Source organism: Panthera pardus, unplaced genomic scaffold, assembly GCF_024362965.1.
Source record: "Panthera pardus isolate Hobbes unplaced genomic scaffold, ASM2436296v1 HiC_scaffold_22, whole genome shotgun sequence".
NCBI lineage: Eukaryota > Metazoa > Chordata > Mammalia > Carnivora > Felidae > Panthera > Panthera pardus.
Window position 1 is genome coordinate 2441676 of NW_026526788.1, and position 18837 is coordinate 2460512.

Consider the following 18837-nt stretch of genomic DNA (forward strand, 5'->3'; position numbering starts at 1 on the left):
AACCAGGAAGAATAGGACTGTGTCCCCCTGAGTGTATTTTATCACCTCTCAAGAGCATACCGTAGAGACAGAGGGACAGATTACACCACAGTGAAAGTATATTCTTGCACTGTGACCTGAGAGAATTCGGTTGGCAGAAAGAATGAGAACCCTTCTAAAGGGTCTGCCTTCTCCCGTTCCCCTCCCCCACCATTCACATCAGTGTGGGTAGCAAAACTGTAATTTGTTATTCCCTGTTCTTCCTTACAGGTATATCCCTCAGAAACAGTCAGAGGACATGCATGCCTTTGTCACTGAAGTTGCCTATAAAATGCAGCTTCTGCAAATTCAAAACCTGGTTCTCAGCCCGTGGGCCCTCATGGCTGCTGTTCTGCTTCAGAACCAGCCTTCCATGGACTTTGATGCTCTGGTGGAGAAGACTTTATGGCTGAAAAGCTTAACGCAGGCCTTCGGGGGGTTTCTCACCTGGCCCGGTACGTATGTGAGATGTATGTGAGGAGCGTGCTTGCTTTTTGTTTCTTAATTTGGAAAAGCTGTCACCTAGACATGAAACACCTACACAGGACACCGAGCAAAGCTTTGCTCAGAGAGAAAGAAAACTTTTTTTTTAAGTTTATTTATTTATTTTGAGAGCGAGAGAGAGCAAGCAGGGGAGGGGCAGAGAGGGGGAGAGAGAGAGAATCTCAAGCCGGCTCCACAGGCTCAGCACAGAGCCCTATGAGGGACTTGAACTCACAAACTGTGAGATCATGACCTGAGCCGAATCAAGAGTCGATGCTTAACTGACTGAGCCACCCAGGCACCCCAGACAGAAAGAAAACGTCATTTGTTTTTATCACTGGGGGACACTGAATACAGTATGTTGATTATTTGAGAACAATTGCTTATGTGTCACTTCTTCCTATGAGACTCTGGGTATGTCAATTAAAATGCTGCCTCCTTGGCACCTAGCAGGGTGGAGAGTGGATGAATCTTATTTCCTCCGCATATTCCTCCCTCCGTACCCACTTCTTGTTATTTTTATTTTTTCAAAGTTTTTTTTGTTTTTTTTTACTAAAATACAGTTAGCGTCACGTGTTTTGTTTCAGGTGTGCAGCCTTGATTGGACAGTTCTACGCATTACTCACTGCTCACCGTCGTCGGTGTAATACACCCACCTCGTTTTAAACCACATTAGATTTGCAGCCCATTCGCTTCACCCCATCAAAAGGACCAAAGGGCCAGTCTCGTGGACCTTTATACGATTCTCGGAAAATGACAACTTTATAAAGCCCTCATTGGCGTTATAAATACTTCGCCGGGAGTTTGGGACGTGTGTGCCAAGTGTTAGCTTTAGCTGTTTCCAATCTCTTTGAGTCAAAATTGCAGAGACCACAGTTGGAAATGTAATCCGTTCATAGCTCCCCACTGGTCACTCATTAAACCTCTTGAGTGCCTGGTGGGTGGTGGGAACTACCCAGAGGCCGGAGAGAACAAGGCGCAACCCCTGTGTGGGACGTCCTCCTGGCGTGTGGAAGGCAGGGGCGGGGCATCTAGTGAAGCGGGGCCAGCGAAACACACACAAAGAACTTTGAATGGACCGCAGAGCGTTGCTGAGACCCCTGTGTAGGGAAGGGCCACGCTCGGGGAAGGTTTCATAGAAATGACTTTTGAACCTATCTTGATGGAAAAGCAGGAGCCATTCTGAAAGACGAGCGGGCAAGGGATTGCTAACGTAGGGATTGGGAAATGTGAAATGGTGCAACAGCACCGCATCATGGTAATGCTGGCCTGCAGGTGGGTGGGTGAGCTTACAGTGTTGGCTCTGGGAGAGGGATGATGGAAGGTAAAGATGTGGACACAGGCTGGATTAGCTGGGCCTGCTGCCTGGGGGATCTGGACTGGAAGCTGTAGTTTACGGGACTCAATCGCAGATTTGTTTTTTAAGTTTATTTATTTTTTTATGTTTATTTATTTTGGAGAGAGAGAGCGTGGGAAAGGGGCAGAGAGAGAGGGAGACAGAGGATCGGAAGCAAGCTCTGTGCTGACAGCAGAGAGCCGAATGCGGGGCTCAAGCTCACGAACCGTGAGATATCACCTGAGCCAAGATCGGACACTTAACTGACTAAGCTACCTGGTTGCCCCTTAATTTATTTTTGAGAGAGAGAGAGAGAGAGAGAGAGAGAGAGAGAGAGAATCCCAAGCAGACTCCATGCTGTCAGCACAGAGCCCGACGTAGGGCTTGAACCCACGAACAGTGAGATCACGACCTGAGCTGAAATCAAGAGCTGGACACTTCACCAACTGAGCCACCCAGGCACCCCACAGTCGAGGATTTTAAGCAGGGGAACATGACTGCAAACAACTGTAGAAAACAACCAGTGTCCGTTTTCAAGCTGGGCCACATGAATGGGAAGGGAAGGAGCCTGAACGAGACAATGGCAGAGCTGAGGTGGGGCTATGAGGCGTTTAGGCAGAACTGCCAGCAGAAGTGGTCACCAGCAGGGAAACAAAGATGAGTCAGACACATGTTCCCGTGGGCGGCAAAGGACACGCTGAGTGTGCTTCAGGTAGAAAATCATGAGAAAAGCGTAGGTAAAGTGCTGACTCCTACTTGGCCCAGGAGCATGTGAAAACCTAGGCACCTGTCTTTCCAAGCGTTTTTGTTTTCTCAAGATGGAAGAAGTAGGCCAGTCTGTAGCTAAGAGTATCTATTCAGCAACTAAAATAACTTGTTACTATAGAGTGAGAGTCTGTTGGTATCTAGGTAACAGTAACAGAGTGATTAAATATGATTTCCGATTCAGAATGTGGTATATCCGTTCAGTTCCTTTTTTCTTCCTTACTCCACTTACCACGTATTCCTAAGCATTCTCCTATCAAGAGGTCTTCATGATACATGTATCATTATGCCATGTCATATCATGTATGTAACATTACCATATGTCATTACTTTGAGCAAGCGGAGACAAGACATGTGCATCTAGAGCGACGTGATCGAGTCCAGAAGGAAACCCCACGCCCCTTAGTTGTCTCTTCCACAAAGCATCAGCAGACTTTGCCCAGCTTGACCAGTGTGCCTGGCTACATACCCGGCAACCAGCTCTTTGGCTCAGGGAAACAGTAAAATGATTTCCCTTGCCATGAATGTTGGTTAAATATCACCATCTCTTCCTTATGCTTCTGTAATACTAACTTCTTGGCCTTCTCTAGGCCAGCATAGTGTCAGGTGGTAAGTTACCAGCATCTGTTAGGGGCTCAGTTCTTTAGTTTTCTCCGATGTGAAAAAACCAGAAAACCTCCTCAGCGTCTGCCTGTGCCCAGGGAAGCCTGGTGCTAGGGGAGTGCCTCTGGGATTACCCTTTGTTCACCAGCAAAGTTGCAAAGCAATATTCTTGCCATCTTGGAATTAATTGGTCTAAGCAAGGGGTGTGTGTGTGTGTGTGTGTGTGAAGTATGTTTTCATCATGAGCCTTCTTAGTATTTTGTGAATTCACATGCATGTGATTTTCTTATCCTGTAACTTGCTATTACAAAACTCTGGATACCCTTGGTTCCTGAGGAAGTGTTGGTTTTTAGACTGGGAATTGGTATGCATTTCAGAGTGGCTGACAATTTAGGGGTAGATAAGAAAGTGCATTAACTGTCCTCAGAGTTTATACTGCTTTTAGAAAATACCCTTCACAGGGGCACCTGGCTGGCTCAGTGGGAACAGCATGTGACACTTGATCTCAGGATTGTGAGTTTGAGCCCCACGTTGGGCATAGAGATTACTTAAAAAAGAAAGAGAGAAAGAAATAGGTATCTTTTACGTAGGGTATCACTACTTCAGTTGGTAGAGCCTAAAACCAGAACCTGGCGCTTGAAAGTAAATCTGTCAGGTCCCTAACGTTGATGCATACACTGGCCTAAGACTCCCATCAGGGAACCCATCCCATTTCTTTGCTGCCTGAACGCATTGTCTTTGTGTGTAGATAATGAAGCTGCTGAAGAAGTTATCCAGTCCAACCTTCTTCTGCATTCCAACATCGCCAGCCTTGTCAAAGACCAGGTGGTTCTGAATGTGGACTCCGGAGACTCAGAAGTGGTCCATGGGCTTCTCTTCCAGCATATCACTCTCCTCATGTGCTCAGCTTACAGGAACCAGTTGCTCAACATTTTTGTCCGCCCTTCCTTAGTAGCCATGGCACTGCACATGACCCCCGGGTTGCGGAAAGGTAACTTTCGGGAATGTGGTCTTGAACTTTAGAAGAGACCTGGCCGTTCAGCTCCGTATACAGGGAGCAGCATTTGAAGCCTTATCACGCTCAGCCACACGTGTGCGTCCCAGACACCATCAAAGAAGGGGCCCTGTGTACTCAGAAGAAGCTAGGCTTGTTCCCTAAATACATGGCCATCCACTTAACATTTGGGAGTTGAAAGGGACCTAAGAAATCATCTAACCTAAACCTCTCCATTTATAAGTAAGGGAAGTGAGGCCTGGAAAGGTACCTAATCACCTAAGGAAGGTTCTGGGACTAGAGCACGGCTGTCCTTGTCCCGGTCAGCATGGGCACAACAATCCAGCAGTGCAGGAGTGCTTACTAGACACCCAGTAGCGTCCCAGTGGCGATGAGGAGTGTAAACAATGAATAAAACCGTTTTTGTCCACCGGAACCTGTAGTCGAGGTCAGGGGTTTTCTACCCAGGCTATGCTGGAATTACTAAGGGCGAGCCCCATTCTGATTCAGTGGGTCTGGACTGTGGCCCACACATTGCTGTGCTTGTTTTTGTTTTTCAAAGCTCCAAAGAAAGAATTATCAGTGCCAACCATAGACCTGCATTGGAATGAACCTCACAGGTCCTGTGTCCATGCCCTCATTTTGTGGATGGGGAAATGGCCCTGGAGAGAAGTCAGACAGTTTAGTTCAAGACCCAGGAAACTCAAATCTTGATCTGAGGTTTCTTACATTGAAATTCATTCACAACTAAGGATCACATGCATGGTCTTCTAGAGTGTTGGGGACACCCTGAAATTGGAGGCAACATTTCCTGTCCATGCGTCTGTATATTCTTCTAATGAGAAGTTCATAGCATATGTCAGAAAAATGAAGAAGGCTCTGTGGTTGATGGGCGAGGTAGACCTACGTGTCTGGAGAATCCGCATTTTCTACTGTGTGCTAGTGTCTTCTAGTGCTAAAGATACAGTAAAGACAGCAGGAAATATGAATAGAGAAGGGACTGAAGTAAGTCATTGCTTTCCGTCTCTACTAAGGAACCATGGGCAGGAGAAAGTGAAGGACCCTTGCGTCCAAGAAATGTGGCATCTTGTTCGTCACCAAACTGACTGGTTTGAGGCCTAGTTGTGATTAAGATTCAATATTGAAACTGCTAAACTATAGTTTGTTCTGTACGTAAAATTTGGATTGGTTATAGCTTCCTTTGGGGGCCCTAATTCTTGTCCCTGGCTTTGAATAACATGCCTTTGAAGCAGTGCATTTTGGAAAGTCAAGGACCTCTTGGTACTCCCTTCAAAAGCAATGTTGTAATTTGATGTAATTAATTTATTTCCAGAGGATGTCTACGGTTGCTTTCGCTTCCTGGTCAGTGTTTTTTCAGATGAGTTCATCTTCCTTCCAGGAAACACAGTCAAGGTAAATCCTTACAGCCGAAGAGCCCAAGTGTGTTCGCAGTGTGAGTTCTGGAAATGGTAGGCTTGCATCCACGAGTGTGACCTCCCTTTCTCCAAGGCTTCATTTGGCAGAATTAAAGAGACACTTGGACACTCACAGCTCAGCAAGCTCTGTTTTGGTTCTTGGTCAAGTTTAATCAGTAATGTAGGGCTTATTCGGTGAGAAGAGAGTCTTTCTTTCAACCTTCAGTGCAGCCACTGTAAATAAATCAACACCGTTTTGTTAAAAATTTACCAACCAGCAGGGGCACCTGGGTGGTTTGGTTCATTAAGCGTCCAACTCTTGGTTTAGGTTCAGGTGATGATCTTGCGGTTTCGTGAGTTTGAACCCCATGTTGGGCTCCGTGCTGGCAAGCATGGAGCCTGCTTGGAATTCTAGGTCTCCTTTCTCTCTGCCCCTCCCCCACTCGCTCTGTCTGGCTCTCTGGCTCGCTCTCTCTCTCAAAATAAATAAACTTAAAATTTACCGACTGCCACACATTTTCCCGTTAACAACTTGTTGGAATGTGTCGGGCCTCTTGCTTTGAGATAGGCGAGCAGTAGTGTTACCCAGTGGTATAGACAGCTCATGAGGAATCGGGCTCCCGGATTCCCGGTAGTTTGCTGGCCCGCTGGTTTGCCGCGGCGGGCGGTGTACCAGGATGGCAAGTAGTTAGGTTTCTGTATGCTGTGCCAGGGAGCACAGGTTTTCCTCAGTTGAAAATGAGGGCAGCAGATTTTGAGCATAAGCATAACCCCACATATTTTGAGGACCTGCTGGATGTCCTTCCTGTTGGAATGTAAGGAGTGTGGCCATGCAGAGTGAGAAAATCCATCCCCCGGGTCGTGATTTCTAAGGGTTATAAATCTTCTGTGTGTTTGCTGTTTGAGGTTCCGCATTTTGTGTGTTAGCACACACGCTTCTCTGGCTGCTAACGACCGGAACCTTCCGGAAGGGTTGTGGAATTAACTGGTGTTCTCTCAGTGTCCCCGTTGACCTAAATTAGTGGACGCACTCTGTCTTCTCCTCTTCCTTACCAGGACTTTGAAGAAGGCTGTTACCTGCTCTGTAAAAGTGAGACAATACAAGTGACAACAAGGGACATCCTAGTCACCCCGAAAGGAAATCCTGTCTTAGAATTTTTAATAGGCCTCTTTAAACCTTTTGTGGAATCTTATCAGGTATGTAACTCTTGGGAAGTTCTGCTTCATCCTCCCGTATCCGGTACAACTAAGATCCCCCCAGCCTGTACTTCCTTCTGGTCCCAAGGGCAAGGGTCTCCCCCAGGTGAATGGTGGAACAGTAGGGAGATTGATCAATAGGGTGAAAGATTCACCTCTCAGGTGATTCACCCTCTCAGACCCCAGAGGGTAGCAGCTTTATGACGCCACATAACTACACTTACACCCAAGCACTGTCATGCTGTATCTTAACAGCTGTTTTCGTAGCACGTAGCAAGGTGTTTGATACATCGTAGGCGCGCAGTAAATGCAAGATTTGAATGATGCAGAAAGTCATTTCTATCAGAATTTCTATACAGAAATTATTTCTATCACTAAAGGCTGATGCTGGAAGGGAAAGGAAAGGTTGGGGTGCAAGTATCAGAAAGAGTGTGTCAGAGCTCTAGGAGTGCTTCGAGAGGGGGGAGGGTCTATATGCCCAGCAAGAACTGTGCCAGGATTCAAAGGGAGAAGGGGAGTTTGCAGTGGAAGCTCTCAAGGGACTGTACATATTTGCAAGAAGAGGGCTCTGTTTCTGAGCTCTGTGCACCGGTTAGAGGCGCCCGGGACTGACCTCCTGGCAGAGTGGCGCTGTGGCCTATGAGATAGTTCTTGTACAAAGTCTGGCACTTAGTAGATAAATGATAAATGCTCCTTCTATCTCAAAGCACCTTTCTGTGCTAGAAGCCATCAAGCATTTGGGGCCTATTAGGTGTTTTTAGAGAAAAAACAGTTGCAAAACTTTCGGTCCTCTCTTCCTAAGCAGTGTAAGATCTGTTAAGCTGATGGTGATTCACTTAATTTGCAACCCATCAAAGTGAGAAATTGTATTTTAATAAATGTCACTACTATTTCAAACTCTTTTTTCTAACTATAAGCAGTGATACGAGCTCAAGAGGGACCCAAGAATTCTGTGGCTTTTCTGTGCCCAAACCTTGGAGGGCATTTATTCTGCTCTTACATAAAGTATCTTTCTGTGACGAGGGGCACTATCACGTTACTGGCTGTCCTATTGTATTTGGCTGCCTTTTTCTCTTTCTGTTAAAACCAGATAATTTGCAAATACCTCTTGCACGAAGAAGAAGAAGACTTCACTGAGAAACAGTACTTGGATGCAGTTAGAAAATTCACCAGTGAGCTTCTTGATCAAGGTCAGTCACACCCCTGTGGGTGGTGATTTCCTGTGGTTGAAAACAAGAAGTGGTCCACTCACTTCTTTCTCTGTCCCAGGTGCCTCGCAGTGTTACGACGTATTGTCTTCCAATGTACAGAAAAATGCCTTAGCAGCTTTTGTGAGGCTAGGTGTGGTAGAGAAGAAGAAAGTGTAAGTACTGCGTGGGACCGCATGGGTGCTGAAGGGGCGGCGACGGCTAATGACAATTGAGCCCCGAATCCAGACAAAGTCGTAGAAACAGATGATCTGTAAACATTATACCGTACCTCCCTCACCCATCTGCTGATGGGTCACGTCAGTATGAGTTACTGTGCAAATTTTATGTGGATATGAAGAAAAATGATACTGAAGCAAAAAAAGTGTTTTAGGCCAGCAGTTTGGCTTTGACCGAATATTGAAATTTATAGATTAATTATAAGAAAGATTTTGGGGGAGCACAGTAGAGTGTGTGTGTGCATGCATACACTTGTATATGCCCACGTGCAATACCTAAATACATACGTGTATGTGCAGATCATTAGATGTTTCCTCTTCTGAGTGAATGAAGGTAAGAGCGGTCAAGCTTAGGGACGGCTGGCTGGCTCAGTCGGTGGAACATTCAACTTTTGATCTCAGGGTCGTGAGTTCGAGCCCCAAACTGGGTGTACAGATTACTACTAAAAAATAAAATAAACTTGAAAACAAAAGAAAAGTAGTCTTACTGTATAAATAATGAACATTGACTTCCCCCCACCCAAGTTTATGCGATAAGAGTTTTTTGCATTTTCTTCCCCTAGAAATAGTCACAGTGTATTTAATGTGAATGAACCTGCCGCGACAAAATTAGAAGAAATGCTTGGTAAGTACAGTTTAGTGACATATGTGGTTTCACATTGTATTTATCACCATACAGTAAAAAAAGAAAGTATACTGTGGCACCAGAGACTTCATCAAAATGAACAACAGTAGAGTTTTAATATAAAGAGAACTATTTATATTATCTAGGTTTTTCCAAAGGGAAGTGAGGACAAAGTGCAGAGAACACACAGCAAGCATAAAATGGGCAGTCTCCTCACAACATAACAACTATCAGCTTCTAGGGACGCCTGGCTCGCTCAGTAGGTGGAGCGTGCAATTCTTGATCTCAGAGTTTGAGTTTGAGCCCCACACTAGGTGTAGAGATTACTTGAAAACAAAACCTTAAAAAGAAATTATATGGGGCAGCTGAGTGGCTCGGTTAATTGTCCGACTCTTGATCTCAGCTCAGATCTTAATCTCAGGGCTCATGAGTTCAAGCCCCACATGGAGCCTACTTAAAATTTTTTTCATTAAATTAAAAAATTATCGGCCTCAGGGACACCTGGGTGACTCGGTTGAGCGTCCAACTTCAGCTCAGGTCATTATCTCCTGGTTCGTGAGTTCAAGCCCCACATTGGGCTCGCTGCTGTGAACATAGAGCCTACTTTGGATCTTCTGTCTCCCTCTCTATGTCCCTCCCCTGCTCATGCTCTCTCTCTCTAAAATAAATACACATTAAAAAAAAAAAATTATCAGCTTCTAGCATAATTAATCAGGGTCTGAGATCTGGACCCTTCACATCCAATCTTATCGGACATGGAGAAAATACCTCTCATCTGAGTCCTTGGATTCATTTTCTCCCTGTCTACTCTTGGATCCCTTCTTTCCCCAGTAAAGGGTTGGGGTCAGTGTTCACAGCATATAGACTTTCTGAACTCAGAATTGGGGCCGATAGCACCTCCTTGGGAGAATAATCCAGCCTTACTCTTCTCCAGATGCCATTGGCTTATCAACAAATAATCCAGTCCAGAAAGGCAGGGTCATTTGTTTATGGTATGCAAAGAGAGTTGAGAGTATGGATATAAGCAAAGAGATCTAAAGGTCAGAGGAGATAGCAAACATTTTCTCATAGGAATGATGGGATAGTTTTAGAAGGGGAGAGTGTTAGCATCTGAAAAAAAATACTTGTCTGCCGATTATATTGAATAAGCACTACATCGTTGAGTGGATATTCTTACAAGTAGCAGTTTTGTACCCCTACATGAAATTCAGTACATTTGTCAAACCTACATGAAAGAGCTTTAGGCAGATGTCTGCCAGGATGAAGGGAAAACCAGGACGGGGCGTGTGGCTGACAGAGAAGGGTTGAAGAGAAAGGGTAGACGGACAAAGGAATGGTTGACATAAATAGCGAAGGTGGAAATGCTAGTTTCTTGCTGAAGAAAATATGAACGATGAAATCCCAGTCTTCTGTCATATTCTGTCTGCAGTCTCAGAACATGCAACCTTTGAGTTTGGTAAGAGGTGCGTATAACCAAAACAAACCCTAAATAAAACCCTCATTCAGTGAGGATGACAGAATGGGTTTCTTAATCATGGATGGCAAATGTAACGTGGGTGTGGATGTACTAGAACATAGGAGGCTGGAAGTTCAGAAAGCAGACTGGGTTCTAATCCTGGCTCTGGGCCTGGCCAGTGGGGCGGGGGTGGGAGTAGAGCGGGGGAGGGGCTGCTGCTTCCCCTGCGGACAGTCAGGTGTCTCCATCGGGGCTTTGTCAGCCTGTGAAACCACACAGGTGTCAGGCTTAAACAGCTGTATGGGGATGGGCAAACTCAAGGTCATTTCATGAGCTGGTTTTTTTTCCTTAGGTTGTAAGATACCCCTAGGAAAGCCGGCAACTGCAAAACTTTAATAATTGCCAAACAGTTATGCGAAATGTGGTCACATAATTGCTGTCATCTGAGGACTCTTATTCCAGCAAGCAGTGGTGTGAAGGAAGAGAGTCATCTGCTCGTGCTTCACGAGACGTGAGAGCCATGGGCTCAGCAGAGAGGAAGAGGTAGCCGCCGTAAGCAATCAGTGTAACTCTCTCCACCGTGACGGTTAAAAAGGCATCTGTGTCCGACTCTGTGTGTGTTTTAAAATAAAACAGTCTTTTGGAAACATGTTTGGAAAAACAAAGCCCAGCTCCTATTTCACTAACTTGTTACATGTATTAAACATTTACACCGACTTGTTGAATTACAGTGTGACATCAGCGCAAAAGGCGGTGGCTGTCGGAAGTGGCACACCTATATTTCCTGTGGCTTCCTTCACCTCACATGGCGTCAAACAAGTACCAGTTTGATGGAGGTGTGTGATAAATCAGCCAGCTTACATGAAAGCTTGCCGCCCGGGGGCCTTAAGCAATAAAGCTGCATTGGAGAAAGTACGTGCAACAAAGAGACGTTATGTGATTGATCATAAAAATAGGCTTAAGAATCCAGGAGAAGAAGAGTTCGAAATAAGATGGGTGACACCAAAAACTGACAGCCAGCCACCACTGGGAGTGGCATTTAAGCTAAGAATTAAGATGAGTGCCAGCCCTCCAAGTGTGGGAATGGGGGGACAGAGCGGGGACAGAGGAGCAGAGTGTGCTGAGAGAAGGGTGATCACAGTGTTCTGGGGTTAGTTCTGGAGAACCTGAAAGGCTGACATGGCTGAAACCACAGTCAAGGGCAGCGGAATTAAAAAGAAAGGCAGGTGTATTAGTCTGCTTAGGCTGCCATAACGAAATACCAGATTGGGTGGTTTAAACAGCAGAAATTCGTTTTCTGACAGTTCTGGAGGCTGAAAGTCCCAAGATCAAGGTGCCAACAAGGTAGGTTTCATTCCAAGGCCTCTCTTCTGGGCTTGTCGGAGGCCACCATGTTGCTATGAGCGCACACGGTGGTCCTGCCCTCATTATTCTGTGTAGCCCCAATGACTTCCCAAAGGCTCCCTCTCCACAGTCACGTTTGGGAGAGTTTGGGCTTCAGCATCAGAATTCAGGGCTCACGATTCAGTCCACAGCAGCAGGGTTAACACATGGGGACTGAGGGACTCTCGTAAGACATTTGAACTGGAACGTAAGTGCCATGGAAAATGTTGGAAGGTTTCGGCATGTGGTGCCAGGACTTGCTGTATCCAGATTCCTGGAATGTGCATTTGTTTTGCAGAGGCCAGGCGGTTTCTGCTGCACGTGCAGATTGTGGAGAGCTGCTGTGCTGGTCCACACGTTGGTGGCAGAGGGGCCCTCTGTGTGGCTCTGCTTGTATGGAAAGCCAGAGATTTATGTGTGTTGACAACAAGAAGTCAATTAAACAGTGTTCCTGGCAAAGGATTTCATGGCATGCCAGCTAGACGGGGACACAAAGCTGACCATCCAGGGAGAGAAAGTGAGTTCAAAGCAGCTGGCAACCTGGGACCCTGGCCAATTCCTCCCGAGTAGATGTGCCTTCGAAAGAGTCCCCATACAGCCGATTTTGGTGGTTTGGTTTTCTCCATGACAGTCGTGCTATGCATATAAATGTTGAAGACTGAGTAAGACGACTTATTTACATTGAACACGTTTCAGGTCTGGGGGCAAAGCCTGGGGTTCTGGGCACAGGTGGCTACGGACTTGTCTCCTGGCCAGCTCTGACATCCGAGCCAGCAAGTAAGCAGATAAAGAGAGGGGCAGGAAGAGGGGCGGGGGTGGCCAAAACCAAATGAGGCTTTGCAGCAGAGGCTCTGCTCCCCTAAAACCCCCTCGGGTCACCCAGGCAAACCTAAAGTTTTGGGGAATAGCGTGCTCCCTATGCTAACGTACTTTCAAAGCATGCTATCCTACCCCACGCATGCTCCTTTACACACACGTGGTTTCAGACCACACTGCTGTGCCTACGCCCTTCCACTCCATCCCATCTATAAATTCTGAAGCTGCCACTGCTTTGAAGTGGGTAGAAAGGCCCCTAGCATGTGGCTTTCCAAGTCTGCTATCCCAACACAATGTTGCAGCTGAGAATGCAGGGTCTGGAACACAACCGGGTTTGAAATCCAACGCTGCTGCCATCTGCTAGCCCTGTGTTCTTGTAGGATTTACTTATACTCAAAGCCTCAGCTTCCTTATCCATCAACTAGGGATGATGATCCCTCTTGGGCTGTGAGAAACGGGAATGCTGGGGGGCTCAGTCAGTAGAGCATGGGACTCTTGATCTCGGGGTCATGAGTTCAAGCCCCATGTTGGGCGCAGAGCTTACTTCAAAAAGCAAAAAGAAATTTCTAAAATTTCTAAGGAACTTACCAAACTCAACCCCCAAAAAACAATCCAGTGAAGAAATGGACAAAAGACATGAATAGACACTTTTCCAAAGAAGACATCCAGATGGCTAACAGACACATGAAAAAACTGCTCAACATCACTCATCATCCGGGAAATACAAATCAAAACCACAATGAGATACCACCTCACACCCGTCAGAATGCTAACATTAACAACTCAGGCAACAACAAATGTTGGCGAGGATGCAGAGAAAGAGGATCCCTTTTGCACTGCTGGTGGGAATGCCAACTGGTGCAGCCACTCTGAAAAACAGTATGGAAACAGTATTAAAAAATAGAACTACCCTGTGACCCAGCAATTGCAGTGCTAGGAATTTACCCAAAGGATACAGGAGTGCTGTTTCAAAGGGGCACATGCACCCCAATGTTTATAGCAGCGCTATCGACAATAGCCAAAGTATGGAAAGAGCCCAAGTGTCCATTAACTGGTGAATAGATAAAGAAGATGTGGTATATATATATATATACAATGGAGTATTACTCGGCAACCAAAAAGAATGAAATCTTGCCATTTGCAACTACATGGATGGAACTGGAGAGTATTATGCTAAGTGAAATAAGTCAGAGAAAGACAAATATCATATGACTTCACTCCTATGTGGAATTTAGGTACAAAATGGATGAACATAAGGGAAGGGAGGCAAAAATAATATAAAAACAGGAAGGGAGACAAAACATAAGAGACTCGTAGATATAGAGAAGAAACAGGGTTGCTGGAGGGGTTGTGGGTGGGGAAATGGGCTAAATGGGTAAGGGGCACTAAGGAAGACACTTGTTGGGATGAGCACTGGGTGTTATAAGTAGGGGATGAATCACTGGAACTTCCTCCTGAAATCATTATTGCACTATATGCCAACTAACTTGGATGTAAATTTAAAAATTTTTTTAAAAAGAAATAGAAATGCCGGTAGCACATTTGAAACAGTTTTTGGCAATAAGTGTAATCTTATTACACTTATACTTATCTTTATCTATCTACTTATTATCTTCTACTACTGACAGGGACAAACCCTAGTTGGCTTCTCAAAGAAGATGAGATTGGATGCTTTCAGGTGGTTTCTGTGGCTGCAGATGCTTGTGCCTCAGCCCAGCTGCTCAGCCCAACAGCATCATGCTGTGCGCTGCCCCAGTACCTCATCCACAGACACCTGTCATGTTCCAAGTTCAGCTGAGCGGTGCTGGAAATCACAACTTTTCCCTACATCTCTTCTTCCATTAATAGAATGGGAACATTCAATGTAGGGTAGAAAGTAGATTTTGATGTCGTTTGACTTTGTTCATTCCTTTCCTTTCTTTCTTTCTTTCTTTTTTTCTAAATTACCAACTCTGACAGAAGCACAAATCTCCCATCGACAAATTCAAACATCTAGGCAGCTGAGTGGCTCAGTCGGTTGAGCATCAATTTGATTTCAGCTCAGGTCGTGACCTCACGGTCCATAGGATCGAGCTCTGCTTCAGGCTCTGCACCGACAGCATGGAACCTGCTTGGGATTCTCTCTCTCTCCACATTTCCCCACCATGCACGCATATGTGCACTCTCTCATAATAATAAATAGACTTTTAAAAAAATAGATTCAAGCATCATTTTTTTCTAGAGCCGTCTCTGGACCTGCTGCACAGCTGTCAACCTGGGATTTCCCTTCACTGTTCTCTTGACAATTCCCTTCACTTTTCTGTGTTGGATTCCCCTCTTTGGGGTCCCATTTATTCCTTTTTGTTTATCAATTCTAGTGAAGCCTATCTTCCAGCTGTAGGAGGGATTAATGTTATAGACATCACCTTGTCTTTTTTCCACCCACAGTTGTCTGACAATTTAGCTGGGTATAGAAATTCTAGTTTAGAAATAATTTTCCACGAAAATTTTGAAAAGCATATTTCTCCATTGTCTTCTAGTTTCTAAAGTTATTTTTCTCTGAAGTCAAAAGAACATTCTGATTCCTGAATACAAACTATTTGCCTTCTCAGGAAGTTTTTAGGATCTGTTTTTTATACTTTCTGAAATTTCGGGTGATGTGCTTTGTTGTGTTTTATGTTTTGTTTTGTTTTGTTTTTGTGGCTTAGACAAATTTATGATCTTACAGTTGACAAGGTCAGAAATCTGAAAGGAATCTTGCTAGGATAAAATCAAGGTGTCCCCTTGATCCAGAGGCTCTAGTAGGAGAATCAGTATCCTTGCCTCTCCCAGCTCCTAGAGGCTCCCTTCATTCCTTGGCTTGGGGCTTCTTCAAATCCAGCAATGTCAGGTGGAGGCCTCATTCTACATCCTCTTGTTTTTCTCTTCCATATTCCTCTTCCACTTTTTTTTTAAATTGAGATATAACTGACATTACAGTATATTAGTTTCAGGCGTACAAGGTAATGATTTGATATCTGTATATATTACAAAATGATCACAATTAAGTTCAGCTAATATCTGTCACCACACATAGTTCTAAAAGCTTTTTTTCTTGTGATGAGAACTTTCAAGATCAAATCTATCTACTTTCAAATATGCAATACAGTATTAACTAAAGTCACTATGCTGTGCATTACATCTTCCTGACTTACTCGTTTCATAACTGGAAATCTATACCTATAGACTGCTTTCACCTATTTCATGCATCTCCAAACCCCTTTCAGAGAACCACCAATCTCTTCTCTGTATCCATGAACTAACTGATTTTTGTTGTCGATGTTTTTGGGAGGGGTGGTTTCTTCGATTCTACCTATAAGTGAAATCATACAGTATTTACATTTTTCTGTCTGCCTTATTTTATTTAGCATAATGCCCTCAACTTCTATCCATGTGGTTGCAAATGGCAAAGTTTTCTTCTTTTTCATGGCTGAATAATATTTCATGTGCATGAACCAAACCTTTTTATCCATTCATTCATGAATGGACACTTCGGTTGCTTCCATGTCTTGGCTGTTGTAAATAATGCTGCAGTGAAATGGGGGTGCAGGTATCTTTTCATTTCTTTTGGATAAATTCCCATAAGTGGAATTACTGGATAATATGGTAATTCTATTTTTAATATTTTGAGGAACCTCCATACTGTTTTCCACAGCGGCTGCACCAATTTACATCCCTACCAACGGTGCACGAAGATTCCCTTTTCTCCACATCCTCACCAACATTTATTTCTTGTCTTTTTGAAGACACCTAACCTTCTTAGCCATTCTAACAGATGTGAGGTGATATCTCAGTGTGATTTTAATTTGCGTCTCCCTGAGGATGAGTGAGACTGAGCACCTTTTCGTGTACTTGTTGGCCATCTGGACGTCCTCTTTGGAAAAATATCTGTTCAGAGCCTCTGCCCATTTTTTAATTGGATTGTTTTTTTGGCTACGGAGTTGTATGAGTTCTTTACATATTTTGGATACTAACTCCTTATCAGATGTGTGATTTGCAAATCTTTTCTCCTGTTCAGTAGGTTGCCTTTTCATTTTTTTGATTTGTTGTCAATGTTTTTAAATTCTTTATCCTGGTCCCTCAGTGGACCTTTTTAATAGATGCGTGTTCTTCAGTGCTAGGGAATGTCCTTGTATTATTTCTTTTATAACTGTCTTCCTTCTGTTTCCTCTACTCTTTACAGCTAAAAGTCATATTATTTTATTTTAGGACCCCCTGGCTTCTAATTTGCTAACCCCCTGTCTTTGTTTGAGGGACACACTACCATCTTAATGAGATTTCCCCAGATGCCTAGCGACCTCTGCCTATCTATCCACATTTAGGAGTGAGACGGGACTGAGCTGATCGGCAGCCCTCGTTTCTCCAGAGAGAAATCCTTTGGTCTCCTAGCATCCGGGAGCCTGGGGGTCTCCTCCAGCGTATAGGCTTTCACAACACCCGGCCCCGGTGTGCTCGGTGAATCTAAGACTAGGGTCACGTTGGTTTAACCTCTTCAGAAAGTAAGTCTCTAACCCGGAGGATGAGGAACCGCTGCTGGGAGGGGCGAGGTGGGCGGGCTTTCTAGGACTCTAACTGCTTCTCTCACAGGTTCCCAGGCTCGTCCTCACGCTCCTGCCTCTCCTGAGCCTCGCTAGGGTTCCGGGGCTGGGTTCCCTGGCACACACTGGTTGGCTTCGTCTCCTGCAGGTTAAGGTTTGGATCTCCTAAGTCAGGTAACTTTCAGCGCACGCCTGCGACGTTTTTGCCAGATTTCTCTCAATCGCCTACTTTGAAAAAAAAAAAAAAGAAAAAGCTTAGGGGTGCCTGGGTGGCTCAGTCAGTTAAGCCTCCGACTGCAGCTCAGGTCATGATCTCATAGTTTGTGAGTTCGAGCCCCGCATCAGGCTGTGTGCTGACCGCTCGGAGCCTGGAGCCTGTTTCGGATTCTGTGTCTCCCTCGCTCTCTGCCCCTTCCCCATTCACACGCTGTCTCTCTCTCCTTCAAAAATAAATCAACATTTTTTTTAAGTGTAAAAATCGCTTATTAAAACGGAAGGTAATGTTATGCTCAAAAAACCGAAGGTGACTTTCACCCAGCACACTCCTTGTCTTGTGCAACAGCGTCTGAACTGAGGAGCTTAATTTGGGGGAAGCAGGTGGGGAGCCGGGGGACCTTGGGCTCATGTCAGGCCTTGACGGGCTGGCTGTGTCCCCTGCAGAGGGAAGACTTGTGACTTACTTGTTCTATTTGAGTAACACTTACCGGGCACTTACTGTGTGCCAGGCACTTCTAGAAGTGCCTTCCAGACATTAGCTCTTTTTTTTTCTTTTTTGAGAGAGAGAGAGAGAGAGAGAGAGAGAGTGCGTGCAAGCAGGGGAAGGGTCAGAAGGAGAGAGAGAGAGACAGAGACAGAGAGAGAATCCCAAGCAGGCTCCACCCTCTCATTGCAGAGCCCCGCACAGGACTCGATCCCACAACCCTGGGGAAACGACCTGAACCCAAACCAAGAGTCGGATTCTCCACCAACCGAGCCACCAGGTGCCCCAAAACATTAACTCTTTGTGTGCTCGGGACGAGTGTGCAGAGGGTCATGTGAGGATTACCCCCTTTTCATCAACAAGGGAAGTGGGCCCCATGGAAGGTCAGCGACACGAGGGAGTAAATCATCTCCCGGTTCCATTCACATGAATTTTGTGAAAGAATCATGGACTAACAAGACTATAAAGTCCAATTCTTGTTTCCGTGAAAAACAAGACAAAAAAAAAATCTCGGGTCAGGGGGCTAATGGCCAGAGCAGCCGGAACCCAGGCAAAGGCCCAGAGCTGGGGCAGCGACACCGCCGGGCCATGGGGGATGGCGTGACTCCAGAAGCCCTAGGACCCTGCTGGGGACGGAACAGCCCTGGACTGGGAGCCTCAGGTTCTCAGGTGAGGCAGCTAGGGCTTCTGGCTGCCCATGGCTTTCCCGTCAGTGCCCGACCCACCTCCCACCCCGCTAGGCCCCGTCTCTGTCCCCCCTCCCTCCCTTCCTCTCTCCCCTCTGTCCCTCTCTCTCTGTCTCCCTCCCTCTCTCTGTCCCTCCCTCCCTCCCTCTCTCTATCCCTCTCTGTCCCCCCCACCTCCCTCTTTTTCCCTCTCTCTGTCCCTCTCTCCCCCCTCCCTCTCTATCCCTCTCTGTCCCCCCCACCTCCCTCTCTTTCCCTCTCTCTGTCCCTCTCTCCCCCCCATCCCTCTCTGTCCCTCTCACCCCTCATTCGTGCCCTAGATCAGTGCTGTCCAGTAGAATATTCTGTAATGATGGAGGTGTTTTATAACTGCATAGT

The 18837-nt window shown here is 45.6% G+C and overlaps 1 protein-coding gene across 2 annotated transcripts in view; it reads left to right on the forward strand.

Moving 5' to 3' along the window:
• GNPAT (glyceronephosphate O-acyltransferase) overlaps positions 1 to 10983 on the forward strand; it is a 33078-nt gene extending 22095 nt beyond the window's left edge. For both annotated transcript variants that reach the window (XM_019419026.2, XM_019419028.2), the window contains exons 9-16: positions 250 to 473; positions 3954 to 4196; positions 5533 to 5612; positions 6671 to 6811; positions 7902 to 8001; positions 8081 to 8174; positions 8801 to 8862; positions 10671 to 10983. In XM_019419026.2, the coding sequence (XP_019274571.1) occupies positions 250 to 473; positions 3954 to 4196; positions 5533 to 5612; positions 6671 to 6811; positions 7902 to 8001; positions 8081 to 8174; positions 8801 to 8862; positions 10671 to 10714 (988 nt within the window). In that variant the 3' untranslated portion in view covers positions 10715 to 10983. The remainder of the gene's footprint in view (positions 1 to 249; positions 474 to 3953; positions 4197 to 5532; positions 5613 to 6670; positions 6812 to 7901; positions 8002 to 8080; positions 8175 to 8800; positions 8863 to 10670) is intronic.
• The last annotated feature ends 7854 nt before the right edge of the window (positions 10984 to 18837 follow it).